General features: G+C 49.0%; 1 protein-coding gene across 18 annotated transcripts in view; it reads left to right on the top strand.

Annotated features, from left to right (window-relative positions):
- SLC8A3 (solute carrier family 8 member A3) overlaps positions 1–13367 on the top strand; it is a 162656-nt gene extending 149289 nt beyond the window's left edge. For 9 of the 18 annotated variants that reach the window (XR_016226532.1, XM_008248556.5, XM_089322185.1 and 6 more), the window contains 5 exons: positions 1505–1522; positions 5369–5493; positions 6020–6119; positions 8332–8607; positions 11314–13367. Coding sequence is in view for 16 of the 18 variants with exons in the window: in XM_008248556.5 (XP_008246778.3) it covers positions 1505–1522; positions 5369–5493; positions 6020–6119; positions 8332–8607; positions 11314–11690 (896 nt within the window). In the remaining 2 variants the exon portion in view is untranslated. The remainder of the gene's footprint in view (positions 1–1504; positions 1523–5368; positions 5494–6019; positions 6120–8331; positions 8608–11313) is intronic. The other 9 variants (XR_016226533.1, XM_070065150.2, XM_089322189.1 and 6 more) reach the window with 3 other exon arrangements.
- The last annotated feature ends 1116 nt before the right edge of the window (positions 13368–14483 follow it).

Below are 14483 nucleotides of genomic sequence, written 5' to 3'. Positions count from 1 at the left end.
CCATGGAAGGAGCAGAATGAACAGGATGTCTCTGTCTGTCTATCTATCCATCTATCTGTCTGTCTATCTATGTATAGCGAGGAAGTACATTGATCCATTACCGCCCTTGGAATTTTAGATGACAGACATCAGAAAAAGGCAACTGTTATTGACTCTTCTTAATATTCCACAGAGATTCCAGGTCTACATGTGAATTCAGTGGCTGTGGATATGGATGATGGATCATAGGCCCGAATTGCATTCCTAAAGACTCTTAGAAGAAACCATTCAGACATGCTACACACATGCACACACTCCTTCCTCATCAATCGCCATCAGTTACCAGCTGCACTGAGATTGAATAGAAGGGTATTTATGGATCTTTATCTGACAAGAGCCAAGAAATGAGGGGCTGTACCAGGACACACTTGAGATGAAAATGTGGTGTGTCAATACTTTTTTTTGTTTGTTTTTAGACCTTGAAGTCTTAAGAGCTAAGCAGAAGTACACATTCAGGCACGAGGGACAACCTGTGTTGAGTGGGTCTTTGACTCAGTTTCCAAGTCCACGTAGGGGTCTTGTATTTGTCATCTCCTGTCTATGTACAGCTGTTAGTATAACAGTTTTCTGTATTCTGGAATATCTGATTTAGCTTACCTTTTATGGAACGAAAGACCACCATTCAGAGATGCAGCACCATAGGATCTATGGATAAAGCAGTTTCCAAAATAGCAAAAACAAACATTTATTGAACACTAGTAAGTGCAGAGACTGTGCTAGACACAGGTGATGGAAAATGGTAAAAGCTCATGGCTCCAACCTCCAAGATATACAAAAATTCAGGGAAGTCATTCTGCAGGAATTACATGTCCCTAAGCCACTCTTTAGAGGAAATCGAAGTTCTAGCCAGTATGGTAACCAGGAAGCCATTTGTGACCATGAAAACCTTGTGGGCACTGGGAAGCAGAGCATGACTTGACTATGAGGTCAGAGATAGAAAGCACAGAACTGAACACTTTGCCACTCTTGGACGCTGCAACCCATGCCCTAAGTCCCCATGCAAACCCCGTGGTGATATTTGCTGTGATAAGCCAGCTGTTCCAGCAGGGGCACAAGCTACAGTTAGGATAACCAGATTGTCACAACATCTTTACAGAGTGGATGTGATAACCTGCGATCCCAAAAGATCCTGAGTGACCAACCTGGTCTCTGCCTCGCCCGCTTGGTTCCCCGCACCCTCATTCCTCCATCCCTGGCCCTCAAGCTTACAGGGAAGACAAGGGGGAAACTTCTGACTGCAGGCCCTGGTGTTTGTCAGCCCCTCCAGCTGCTTGGGCCTCTTGCTGCTGCTGCTGCGCATGCTGCAAACGCCGCTCTTTCGCACGTGGCTGCTGAGCTTCACCTCCTAAGCTCACTGCTTTTCTTTTGCTGCCAGCAGCCACAGAGCCTGGGGATATGTTCAAGATGGGACCGTAATGCTCTCTCCTTTTCTCTCTTCCCTCTGTCTGGTATCATTCGCAAACAGCGCTCCTGTTATCTCCAGGTAAGAGGTGCTTTCCTCCTCTTCCAGTTCTTGCCAGTGCCATTCATTGGCTTAACACCAATGTCCTTTGATTTATTTGTTAGTAACTACAGGCTCAAGTCAACCTGACAAGTTCGTCCAACAACTGGGTGATTTATTTCCCCACATAAAGTAATGATGAGGAAGTAGACAATTCCTTGAACATCATTTCTGTCAGTGGATGTGGGTGTGACATAGCTGATCCTCTCTGGGATCAAGAAGAGAATTGAAACTTTCCAAGGAGATACTGGGCTGTAGATTTCTCCTGCATCTTAATTCACCCGCCCTCTCATGTTGTGGGTGCCAAGAGGGTGAGAGTCAGAACTGGAATTTCCTAATAAGACTGTGATAGCATTTGAAAGAAAATATTTTAACCCCAAGAGATTCAGGGGAAAATGATCAAGAACTACTGTGAAAACACAAAAGGCAATTTTTAAAGAATCTGGAATTTTACCAGTCCTGGAGATCTGTGCCATCTCACAGCTGAGATCAAAATTGCTGTAATTTTGGATCATTTGTCATTGACCCTTAAAGTTATATGTTCCACAGCCGACAAGAAGAATTAGGTTGTTATGGGAGCTGGATGCAGTGTTCTGGCTGGAAGTAAAAAATTTAGAGAATTCATTCTGGAGACTGCTTCATGCCAAGTCCAGGCCCTGTGTAGGTTATACACCTACTTTAAGAGCATACATGCATGAGTGGAAACCAGTTGTGCACAACACAACCAGCTGTGTGAGCAGAGAGTTAGTTAAGCATGTCTGGCATATGTGGCAATACTATAACTCTTGGTGCAGGTGGAGTGGGCTATACAAGACAGTTTCAATATACTTTAAAAGAATATCTTACATGTCACCAGCTCTTGGGACACAGGAAAAAATTGAAGGTCACTTATGAGGCAAAACATCTTACAGAGTTCATTGATATTCAGACTCTTCTACAGTCCCTACCGTGAGCTTCAGAAGGGTGGTGAACATGGTGAGGACATTGCCCTCCGTGGAGCCTTAAACAGAAACGGAGGCAACTTTCACTTCCCATTTACTTCAGCTTCTTTTTCAGCTACCTCCAACCCTGTATGCTCCATTCTTTTCCAGGGTCTTGATTTCATTGCATGGGTGTTTCCTCTTCACTTCTCTCATCCACTTGCCTGAGCTTTGACTTCTTTGTTACAACTCTTGCCTCCATCCCACACCCATATCTACATACAACAAAGATTGTGGTTTAATGTTATACTTTTAACATATTTGCACATTCCTACAGAAGCTAAAATGTGTGTAGGAGAACAGTACTTGGGCCTGGATCTTCCAATCTGCAAACCTTTCATTTAAGAGCCTTTGATTAGGCTTTAAATCCACTGGAAATCTCAAATCCTCCTTCTAATTTTCCTGGGTTGGAAGGCAAACATAATTAACAATGCTTGCTGGTTACAGGAGAAGAGTAAATATGTTCATTCTGAGCTACCCACCATGTGCAGGGCCCTGGGAGTGAGAGCACTGGCTGCATCATCCCACTTCTTTCTGATGGCATCTGCAAAATATTCACAGAAACTGATTCTTGTCTGACCTAGCACACTCTTTGTTCCTCCACTATTTATTCGATCTTCAATCCCATTCTTATTCTGTCTCTCCTCTCCCCCACTTAACTATTCCTAAAACTGAGAGTTTGTTTAGTCATTCTGAATATTAAGATTACCTGTTATTTACTCTCTTAACTTGAAATTCTGAGGCGTCACATAAACAAGTGTCTAGAATCACCATGGTCTTTTGAGTTCAAGACTTAATATTCTCTCCAGAAATTAGCATCATCTGAATTTAAAGCCATGATCAGGACAAAAGTAGAAAAAGACAGGAATGGCTTCCAAACCAAAACAATTAATCAGAGTTGATTTAAAGACATAGGAATCAATCAATTAACAGATAAACACAGAGTACCTCTGTGAGGTTGTGGGAGACCCAGAGATAAGAGGATTGGTTATTTGTCAAGGAGACTTTTGCAGAAAGCTAGCTTGAAAAACTGTCACCACAGGGGTGGACAGGTCAGCAGGTAGATCAATATCCTGCCAGATGGATATAGTGCTAGATTGATAGCTGGACAAGGGGTTAGACAGGTACATTTATATGTCACTGGAGAGCTCATTATTTTGGTAGAAAGTTCTTATGGCACATGTAAAGTGTGACATGGGGGAACTGAGGAATAACACTGACACTGCTGCGATACGATTGTGATAGGGTGCCAAAACCTGGAAGCAGAGGAAAAGGGCAGCGGTTCTTTTAAGAGATCTATGTGTCTTTTTCTGAGGGTATTTTCCCAGAGTGGCTTGCAGTCCGGTTTCTAGGATAGTTGGACACAGAACCCTGGATGAATCCAGATGTGCGGGCAGAATTAGTTCATCATGAATACAGGCTAATAGAGGCTATCTACTGACTTGGAAATACAGACGTGCAAAAATCCTTGAGAAATCGTTTCCAAAAGTGGCCCCCCACACTGGGAAGAGGACAGCACCACGGACAGCTCCCAAACATTTGAGGATTGCCTTCTGTGTTTGCTCCAGAAATACTGAGAAAAATCACCAGCTCAGGAATACTCCATACATTCGCATAGCATCTGCATCGAGGTCGACTAGGCGATCCTTCTGTAGAATATAAGGCTCTCTGCTTGGTAACATACACCATCAGCTTCTAGCCTTACATTGCGGTGTCAAAATCTTGAGTCTCACCCCTTGCCTCGCTTCACCAATTCCCCAACCAGAGAGAAAAGAAGATCATCTTGGCCTCTGACCCATTTTGTCCTTGAGATTATCCAAGGAATAGAGGATTCCCCTGGGAAGTTTACTGTGTGGAATGAAAGCAATTAAGGAGCCGAATAAAAGAATTAATTGCATGTGAGGATGTGGACTTGGATGGGAAGATGTTTAAATGAGCTCTGAAAGAAACAGGCTGCCAAGAGCAATTTTCTAATCAAAGGGGAATAAAAAGATTCAATCTCTATTTCACTCTAATCCAGAAAACATGTCTTCATGGCGAAGTGATCTTAAAATGGACTCACCAGCTGAAGTGGAAAAAATGTCTAACTGTTCAACGTGAGAAGGGACCCTTGCTAAACGAGTCAAGATGCCAAGGGACACAGAGAATGCCTCAAAAAAAGGAAGAACTTCCTTTTGTTTTGGATAACCACTGTGTTGTGGAAGAAATGTGCCTGATTCATATAGAAAATCTGGGAATCTTTCATTGGAACACCATGACGTTTTTTTCTTTTTTTGGGGGGGGGGATTCCTCCAAGTTTCTCATTGTGAGGATAATATTCACTTGTATGAAATGTCATTCCCTGAAGCATCCCCCATCTCTCCTTTGTAGAGGGGATAGTGCCAACAGTATTGGAAACAGATGTTAATGTGAGCCAGTAGATATTCCCTTTGGATAAATGAGCTTTTGCACCTCCAAGAACACTTACACAAAGGAGTTGAACAAATAAGGCCAAAAGTTCAAAGTAGTTAAAGGTCAGTAGATTTGGCTTTTCAGCCTAGCTCCCCAACATCTCACTGAGTGACTTGGGAACTTCACTTGGTACTATTTCAAGGATTGTCTTTAGATCAGGTTGCCCACTCAAGTCTAAAACAAGGAAAAAATGCTTATCCCAGGCCTGCAAGGAACCCTCATGGAATAGTCTGGTAGTCTGGTACTTCATAGAAGAAGGAGGCACTAAAAATACAAAGTCCCCATTCTCAAGGGCTGTTTGCTTTGTACACACTGCCCATGCCCATTGCCCTGAGCTATAGAACTTCTCAGGGAGTGGAAAAGGTGCTAAAGCTAGTCTGATTTTGTTTTTCTGCAGAGGTGACTGACAGAAAGTTGACTGTGGAAGAAGAGGAGGCCAAGAGGATAGCAGAGATGGGAAAGCCAGTATTGGGTGAACACCCTAAACTAGAGGTCATCATTGAAGAATCCTATGAGTTCAAGGTCAGGCCACCAATGAGGTCTAACTGTATACTAGATTAACCAGGGTGGGAGACAGAAGATCTGGGGTTTTCTTCCAATTTCACCATGGAAAATATGAAGCTAAAAATGAACAGATCACTTACCTACCCCAAGTCTCAGTTTCCCCATTTGGAACTTGGAACAAATAACGCTAGCCATTTGTATCCCAGGAATATTGCAAGGCAACATAACATGGAATAAATGGGCTGGAAAGCCCCTAGATGTGTCATCAGTACTGTTTAGTTGTGTTTCTAAACAAAGTTACTAAACCTCAATACTACAGAACAAAGTTTACTGACATCATTATCATTCTTTTCTATTGCATTAGTGTAAATATCCAAAGAAAAAGGAGATAGGTTTCCCAGAAGATAGCAAGCAAGGCTGTTCCGTGCATAACTTCTCGAGTCCCCTTGAAGACAGGACAGCTTTCATTCCTTTGAATCACCAGACTCCTCATTGGTCCTGAGCATTCTAACCTCATAGTTGCCAGTTTTCCTCTCCCTGACAGACTACAGTGGACAAACTGATAAGGAAGACAAATTTGGCCTTGGTTGTGGGGACCCATTCCTGGCGGGACCAGTTCATGGAGGCTATCACTGTCAGTGCAGGTAAGAAGGGTCTCAAGGGGCGGGCATTGTGGAACAGCGGGTTAAGCCAATGCTTACAAAACCTGCATTCCCATGTCTAAGTGCTACTCTGCACTTCCAGTTCAGCTTCCTGTTAACGCACGTGGGAGGCAGCAGATGATGTTTTAAGTGCTTGAGTTCCTGCCACCCACATGGAAGATCCTGGTGGAGTTCCTGGTTCTTGGCTTTTCCCTGGTCTAGTCCTGGATGCTGTCAACATTTGGAGGGGGAAGGGCGAACCAGTAGATGGAAGGTCTCTCTTTCTGTCCTTCTCTCTCCTGTCATTCTGCCTTTCAAATAAATAAATGAATCTTTCTTTTTTAAAAATATTTTATTTATTTATTTGAAAGGTAGAGTTACAGAGAGAGAAAAGGTCTTCCATCTGCTGGTTCATTCCCCAAATGGCCACAATGGCTGGAGCTGGGCAGATCTGAAGCCAGGAGCCAGGAGCTTCCTCCAGGTCTCCCATGCAGGTGCAGGGCCCCAAGCACTTGGGCCATCTTCTGTTTTCCCAGGCCATAGCAGGGAGCTGGATTGGAAGAAGAGCAGCTGGGACACGAACCGGTGCCCATATGGGATGGGCACTGCATGTCTACTTTGCCACAGAGCTGGCCCCAATCAATAAATAAATCCTTCTTAAAAGGGGGTGGGGGCCTTAAGAACCTGGTCGGGGAAAGCGACTGCTCTTGAGAAGGAAGAACCTACCCACGACACCCGCCCGCCCACCCCCGGAAGGCTGTAGGTCCAGTCTTCCTGTCTCAAGTCCTAGGCGTTTACCTGTTCCACTGGGCCACGTCCTGGTTCTACTCTGCAAATGGGCACAAGTTCTTCTCTGACCTCAATTTCCTCAGCCAAAAAGGGAACTGCTGCTCTTCGCCGGGAAGGTGGAAAGGTGGGGTGTCGGTTACAGGATGGGCACTCGACAAATTCCAGTTTCCATCGTCTCCTCTGCTCATTATTGTGGTCCTTTGTCAAGTGAAACCATCGAGTGGAACAAGTCTGATTTAAGGGCGAGAGGGCCAGCCTTTTATAAAACGCTTTGCATCAACTCTCAGACAAACCTCCACCCTAGATGATTCCAGATCTGTCCTCTGGAATATACTGACAGGTCCATCAGGGGGGACCCAGGCCGCAGCCAGGAGCCCCAGAGGCCTGCAGATGGGAATGGAAAAGGCCTCCGAGCTCCAGCTCTGTTGCCCGTCAGCACCAATGAGGCTTCCTCGCACTGCTGAGCACTACTGGCCTTGTCTATTTTCATGAGGCTCTGTTGTCATAGCAACCCACAGGGTCACATCCCCAAGGCCCCAGAGCCAGAGCAAATGTACAGCCAGAGAGAGGTTTGTTGTTGCCGCCGCCGCTGCCCCACTTCTTACATCGATCTTCTCGTTCCCCTCTGATGACCTGACTGTGCCCCTGAAGAGACACTAAACAGAATGTAGGCCACAGAATGCAGGGCCTGAGCTTCAGAAACAAGAGATAATGCACCCCAGGTACAGATCTTCTTCACGGCAATGCTGGGATTAGAACCCGAGTGTCCTGACTCCTGCTCTCTCAAAACCCAGCCTCCACTGGCTCTGTGAAAACATGACCAAGGCGGCCCTGGGGCCACACATCCTCTCCTCCCGACTGCTGACTGGGCCACGTTGCCCACGCTGCCTGTCCCGTGGGAGGCTTGCAGGGTGGCACCCACCAGCTCTCCGGTGCACCTCCATGATCGGGAATGACAGCTGCCCCTCTGGGGATGGATCATGGCCAGAACCATGAGGATTATTTCAGCAGTTAGATCAGAAAGTTCAAGGGGAGCCTTGGTGAAGAGGGGGGCACACAGCTGATTTTGCTTTTTTTGCCGAAGCAACCAAATGCAGCCAACTCCATCCTCTTTCCTCCCCTGTCTTGTCCTCCTCATGCCCTCCTGCTCTGCCTCCTCATATCTTTCTCCCCTCCCCTTCTCCTGTCCTCCTGCCTCTCCGTCCACTCTCCATTCAAACTGACCAATGACCAAGTTGTCTGATGACCAATGGCCAACTTCTTCCTCTCTTTCACTCTTTTCTGGTGCACGTGTCCTGGTTCTAATCAGCTGCCCAGACTAAAGCTGGAGTTGCCTTCTGGGCAGTACCGCCTGTCCTTGGGGTGGACTTGACCTTCTCATGAATGACCTCGCTGTCCTTCTCGGGCCTGTGTGTCTTGTCTGCAGCAGGGGATGAGGATGAAGATGAGTCCGGGGAGGAGCGGCTGCCGTCCTGCTTTGACTACGTCATGCACTTCCTGACGGTCTTCTGGAAGGTGCTGTTTGCCTGCGTGCCCCCCACAGAGTACTGCCACGGATGGGCCTGCTTCGTCGTCTCCATCCTCATCATCGGCATGCTCACCGCCATCATCGGGGACCTGGCCTCCCACTTCGGCTGCACCATTGGTCTCAAGGACTCAGTCACGGCTGTGGTTTTTGTGGCGTTTGGCACCTCCGTGCCAGGTGAGCGTGAGAAGGGCTTGAGCTTGCAAAGAGGTTCTTGCCTGGTTTTAAAGACCCCTCTGCTTCTCCTTCCTCACCATCTCAGAGCTGGCCTTCACAGAGCCTCTCCACTTCAGATGCACACAGTGCAGTCAAGTGCATGGACGATCGTGTTAATAATGGCAGCTAGCGTTTCTCAGATGGAGAGCTATGGTGCTAAGCTACGTTTATCCTTGCAGGGCTCACCAGAGCCCTTCTATAGATGAGGAAACCCAGGACCAAGGAGGTTAAACCACCTGCCTGAGTAAAGTGGCCAATTTCTTAACCTCTGTGTTTTGTAAATATGCCACAAACAATATAATTCAAAGAACGTAGATATTATTCTCCTGTCTACCTCCGGTGGTCTCTGAAGGGCTCAGAGATGGCACCATAGAAATTTCCACGATCATTCCCTCCTACCCCCACCCTGTACCCTCCGTGCTTAAAAGAACATTCCCGAGCACACTGAGTCTAGAGGACAAGCAAAGGGAGCTTAGTGAGCTTCTGTACTTCCACAGGATGAATTACGCAGTCTGCTGTCACCTGTAAATACCAAAAGACAAAACAGAGTAGGCACCTGTTAATTCATACAATAGATAAGTGCTTGTTGAGCCTGCTACAGGACTAGTGCTACTTACCGGGATTCTATTTTTTTATTTTTTATTTTTATTTTTTTTTTTTTAATTTTTTTGACAGGCAGAGTGGACAGTGAGAGAGAGAGACAGAGAGAAAGGTCTTCCTTTGCCGTTGGTTCACCCTCCAATGGCCGCCGCGGCCGGCGCGCTGCGGCCGGCGCACCACGCTGATCCGATGGCAGGAGCCAGGAGCCAGGTGCTTTTCCTGGTCTCCCATGGGGTGCAGGGCCCAAGCACCTGGGCCATCCTCCACTGCACTCCCTGGCCACAGCAGAGGGCTGGCCTGGAAGAGGGGCAACCGGGACAGAATCCGGTGCCCCAACCGGGACTAGAACCCGGTGTGCCGGCGCCGCTAGGCGGAGGATTAGCCTAGTGAGCCGCGGCGCCGGCCATTACCGGGATTCTAATGAGGCTTCCCTCTCCACATTGAGTTAATAATCTAGTGAAGGGCATGACACTCCAGTACTGAAATCAAAGCCATCTGGATGAGTTCCATGAGGAAAAGGTACAGGTGTTGTGTAAACAACAAGACAGGGATCCTGGCTACTCTGGGGTCAGGCCTGGGTGGCTTCCAAGGGCAGTTATGTGGAAGCTGGGCCTGAGGGGCAGGGAGGAGATGGCAGGTACAGAGCCCTGCCTTAGCCCAGGCTCATTACTTAATTTGGGGTCCCCAGGACATGAACCCCAAACTCCTGCCATCCCGGTTGCCCTACAATGAAACAGAAGCCGCATCTTCCTCCAGGAGAGTTAGGCTGAGTGTCATCAGACCGGATTCGGCTGGTTGGGCCAACAGAAACCCTTCCCCTACTAAGAAACAGATTCTTCTGGAGTGTAACTTCATCACACTCTAGGAAAACTTTTTCTCAAAACTCCAGCACAGGCCGGAGGCATTATTTGTACGTTAGAGACGCAAGATTGGGTGTCCTGAAAAATGCATTGGGTGGTAGGAAATGGGACAGAGCATTCCGGGAAGTCTTCGTGTGCACAACACCCTGCGGTCTCTGTTCTCCAAGTCTTGAGGGATCCGAACTATCAGAAGGGAAGGAGCTGACATGAGGAACAGATGTGGAAGACATAGCAGCAGAGCAGAGGTGAAATAGCAAGGTCGTAGGCAAAAAGGGGCAGGAGGTTTTCTCTGGGAGATCAGAGAAATTAGCGAGAGTGAAGCAAATGAGGACAAGCGGAGCAGGGAGAGAGCTTGGGGCCCTTCCAAGTGCTGGCAATTGGTCCAAGAGAGCAGCTGACGACATTTGGGCCTTTCAGATGGCTGTGCTGTGGCCCCATCCTCTGCACCCACGGCTGGGGCTGGCGCTTTTCTGATGCAGATTGAGGGCCTGAGGGCCCTTTAGGGTCGAACCTCTTGCTGACTTCCACTGTGACCTGGGGTAGATTCCTGGGGCCTCATTTTCCCTACCTGCAGAATAGATAAGGTGGAGTGGGACAAGCTGGAGGGTTCTCCCAGGGCCTGCAGACCGTGCCAGGGTCTGAAGTCCACCCTGCTGCAAGGCCCTGGGATCCACATACAAGCTGCAAAGACACAGCCCGTGTCCTCAGGTCCCCAGCTCATGCTGTCATCGTGAGCCACGCTGTGTCCTCTGCCCCATAAATCCAGCACCTGGTCCAGGGCTGAGCCCATAGACGTTGCCCAGTAACCGGGTAGAGGTGGGTGACTGCCCCATGTGACAGTCACAATCACACATCCTCTAAGCAGGATGGCAAGGCTCTCTAGAGAGATAACAAGGAATGGCAAAGTCCCCTCCTGATAAAACAGTCAGCGGAAAACAATAAATCCGCTCAGTAAGTACCAGGACAGGAAAGGCCCGTGGGACCTTTCAGACGCCTGCCGGGAGGGTTGGGAAGCCCAGAGCACTGATGGGACTTGCCCGCGGCCACACAGCTTGTTAAAGGCAGAGCTGGAAGAAGCTTCCCTCTCCCTCCCTGCTTTCCTCTCCTCTCTGGGCTCAGCCACGGCCTGCCCTGGGGGCTTCCTCGAGGGCCTCCCTCCACGTCTCAGCCCCCCAGCAGCTCCCCTTTGCCTGTGTCCTTTTTCCAGACACCTTTGCCAGCAAAGCTGCCGCCCTGCAGGACGTGTACGCCGACGCCTCCATTGGCAACGTCACGGGCAGCAACGCCGTCAACGTCTTCCTGGGTATTGGCCTGGCCTGGTCCGTGGCCGCCATCTACTGGGCCGTGCAGGGACAGGAGTTCCACGTGTCGGCCGGCACGCTGGCCTTCTCAGTCACCCTCTTCACCATCTTCGCGTTCGTCTGCATCAGCGTGCTCCTGTACCGGCGGCGGCCGCACCTGGGCGGGGAGCTCGGGGGTCCCCGCAGCTGCAAGCTGGCCACGACGTGGCTCTTCGTGAGCCTGTGGCTCCTCTACATACTCTTCGCCACGCTGGAGGCCTATTGCTACATCAAGGGGTTCTGAGCCACAAAACAAGGCCTGCTGGCAGGGCAGGCCTAGAACTTCTCCAAAGAGAAAGGCACCTCCCCACCAGGGACCTCTCCGGGATGAGCAGCCCTAGAGAGGCAGCATCAGGGCCCAAGCCCCAGAAACTTCACCCGACCTAAGCGCTGGCAGTGCACTGAGCGGGCAAAGTCTTCTTCCATCCATGAAGGAATCACCCACTCCCCAGGCAGTTAATTAAATACCAACCAACAGCAGCGACAGATCCACCTGCAACTCACCTTCCCACCCAGGTCCCTGGCCCACAGTGGAGGTGCCTTTGCCTCCTCCTCTTCCACCTTCTGCTTGTTCCTAGGCCTCTCATTTCTTTGAGGGCACAGCTCCTCCCGCCCATCTCGTTCGACTCGTCGTGACTGTGCCACTCAGCTGGCCACGCGTGGACACGAGGCCTGGCCACGTGGCTGGTTTACGGTTCTCTCTTCATTGCACTCACTCTTGTGGTTGCTTTTGTTCTTCCATCCCGTGTTGCTTGTCGTTTTGTTTCGTCTTGTCTCTCGAGTTAGCAACACAGGTGCGGCAGAGCGACTCCTGGTCTGAGCTGGCCCACAGAGGCATGGGGTTTGCAGACACAACGCCTTCCCAACAATCACAAGCTATCCCTGGGTCCAGCCAGGTCCTGCCCCAGCTTGTCTTTTTCTCTCGGAGCTCCTTGAGAACTCTGGCGTTCGGCTGGGAGTCAGCTCCCACACCCATGTGGGGAGTGGCAGGGGCCCTACGTGCTGGCGTGGAAATGAAGAGAAGCTCTAACCACCATGCCCTCTTCCCTGCCCGAGCCGTTCCCAGTTCTGGATGTCCTGTTGGGTCAGTGTCTGTATGTGTATTCTGCAGGAAGACCCGCCTGGTGGGAGAGATGGGACAGAAATGAGAAAAACGTGATGACAGAGGGCAGCTGAGGCCACAGAGGGGACACAGGCCTTCTCACGTGGCTTTGTGTCTGAGGTAGGAGAGAAGACATGTCCAGCCAGGGAGGGCTTCCAAGGGGGAGAAATCATATCTGACACATCTGTGTTTCTGAGAATGTTGGCGTCACCACCCCCTCACTCCCTAATGGGCCATTCGGAGCAAGCCGACTGTATTTCTCCAAGTGACAGAGACACAAGGGGCTCCTTTCACGTCTCCTGGCCCAGCGGTCGCGTTTGAAAACATCTTCCCTAGATAGGAACCAGAATTCCTCATTTCCCCCCTGTTCCTGCTTGTTTTTAAACGTCGTGAAACTCGTTCCAGCCTGTGGGGCTATTTCTTGTCCCCAGACGAGGAATCCTAGTTGCCATAATCCCAGGGAGCCTGGGTTCACAGAAAAAGAGATTGCCATGCCCTACTGAGCTTTTCCCAACAGATTTTGAAAGGACTTGGCTTTAGAAGTCACACACATACATACACACAGGCACACACAAAGAAACACACATACGACGTCACCACGAAACTGCCCACAGGTCTTTAGCTTTTCTGCATTGACATAAATACATTTTCTAAGGGGGGGAAAGAAATTAAGAAAACATCTGTTTAATTTTCAACACATTTTTTAGAAAAAAAATAACTAAAAAAGAAACAGTGCTTGTGCTATAAGCTATGTTGACAGTTGCCAGTGGAAACGTTGGGTTGGTTTAAAAAAAAAATAAAAGCTCTACTTATATCTCTGTACCTACAGCTTGCCACTCTCTGTGTTTCTTCAGTAAAAGGTCCAGGGTCACCTTGGGTTTCTCCTGAAGCAGCTACAGTTGAGGTGACAGTGTCAGCTTGTATCACACTCAAGTGCCAATGTGCCAGGCCTGGTATTTCCTTAGCAAAAACCCCTCATGAAAATGTCGCCTGTCAAAACCTGGACGGATAAGAAGCAGGGGCACATAAGGAGCAAGAGCTGTGTTGTTTAAAGTGGAAGGAGGCTTTGTGTTGGAAAGGCCGGGTAGGGGGACCTGTGTTTTGGCACAGGAGTTTAAGCCATCACCTACAGCACTGCCATCTTCTATGAGTACAGGTTCGAATCCTAGCTGCTCCACTTCTGGTCCAGCTCCCTGCTAATGCTCCTTGGAAAGCAGCAGAAGATGGCCCCCAAGTGCTTGGACCCTTGCTACCCACGTGGGAGACCAAGGAGTTCCTGGCTCCTGGATTCGGCCTGGCCCAGCCCCAACTGCTGGTCTCTCTCTCTTTCTCTCTCTCTGTCTTTCTCTCTCTCTATGTATGTGTATGTCTCCATCTTTCTCTAACTCTGCCTTTCAAATATATAAATCAAAAAAATAAAAAAAGAGGGCAGGGCAGGAATCTAGCGAGAAAATTATCCTTGTAGTTATTGCTAGTGGACATATATAAATTCATTCAGTAACTTACCATTCCTTCACATATTTTGAATGTCTTACATGCATTGAACTACATTCTAATGACACAAAGAGTAAGATAGAGTTCCTGACTTGAGGGAATTCACAGTCCAGAGGGGTAAAGTGAAACTTCTTTTTGTCTAGAAACCCATTGAATTGGCCAGCGCCGCGGCTCAACAGGCTAATCATCCGCCTTGCGGCACCGGCACACCAGGTTCTAGTCCCGGTTGGGGCACCGGATTCTGTCCCGGTTGCCCCTCATCCAGGCCAGCTCTCTGCTATGGCCCGGGAGTGCAGTGGAGGATGGCCCAAGAGCTTGGGCCCTGCACCCCATGGAGACCAGGAGAAGCACCTGGCTCCTGCCTTCGGATCAGCGTGGTGTGCCATCCGCAGCTCGCCGGCCGCAGCGGCCATTGGAGGGTGAACCAACGGCAAAAAAAAG

Source organism: Oryctolagus cuniculus, chromosome 20 (assembly GCF_051225735.1).
Source record: "Oryctolagus cuniculus isolate XC-2025 breed Fujian yellow rabbit chromosome 20, ASM5122573v1, whole genome shotgun sequence".
NCBI lineage: Eukaryota > Metazoa > Chordata > Mammalia > Lagomorpha > Leporidae > Oryctolagus > Oryctolagus cuniculus.
This window is presented reverse-complemented; position numbering and strand designations above follow the sequence as displayed.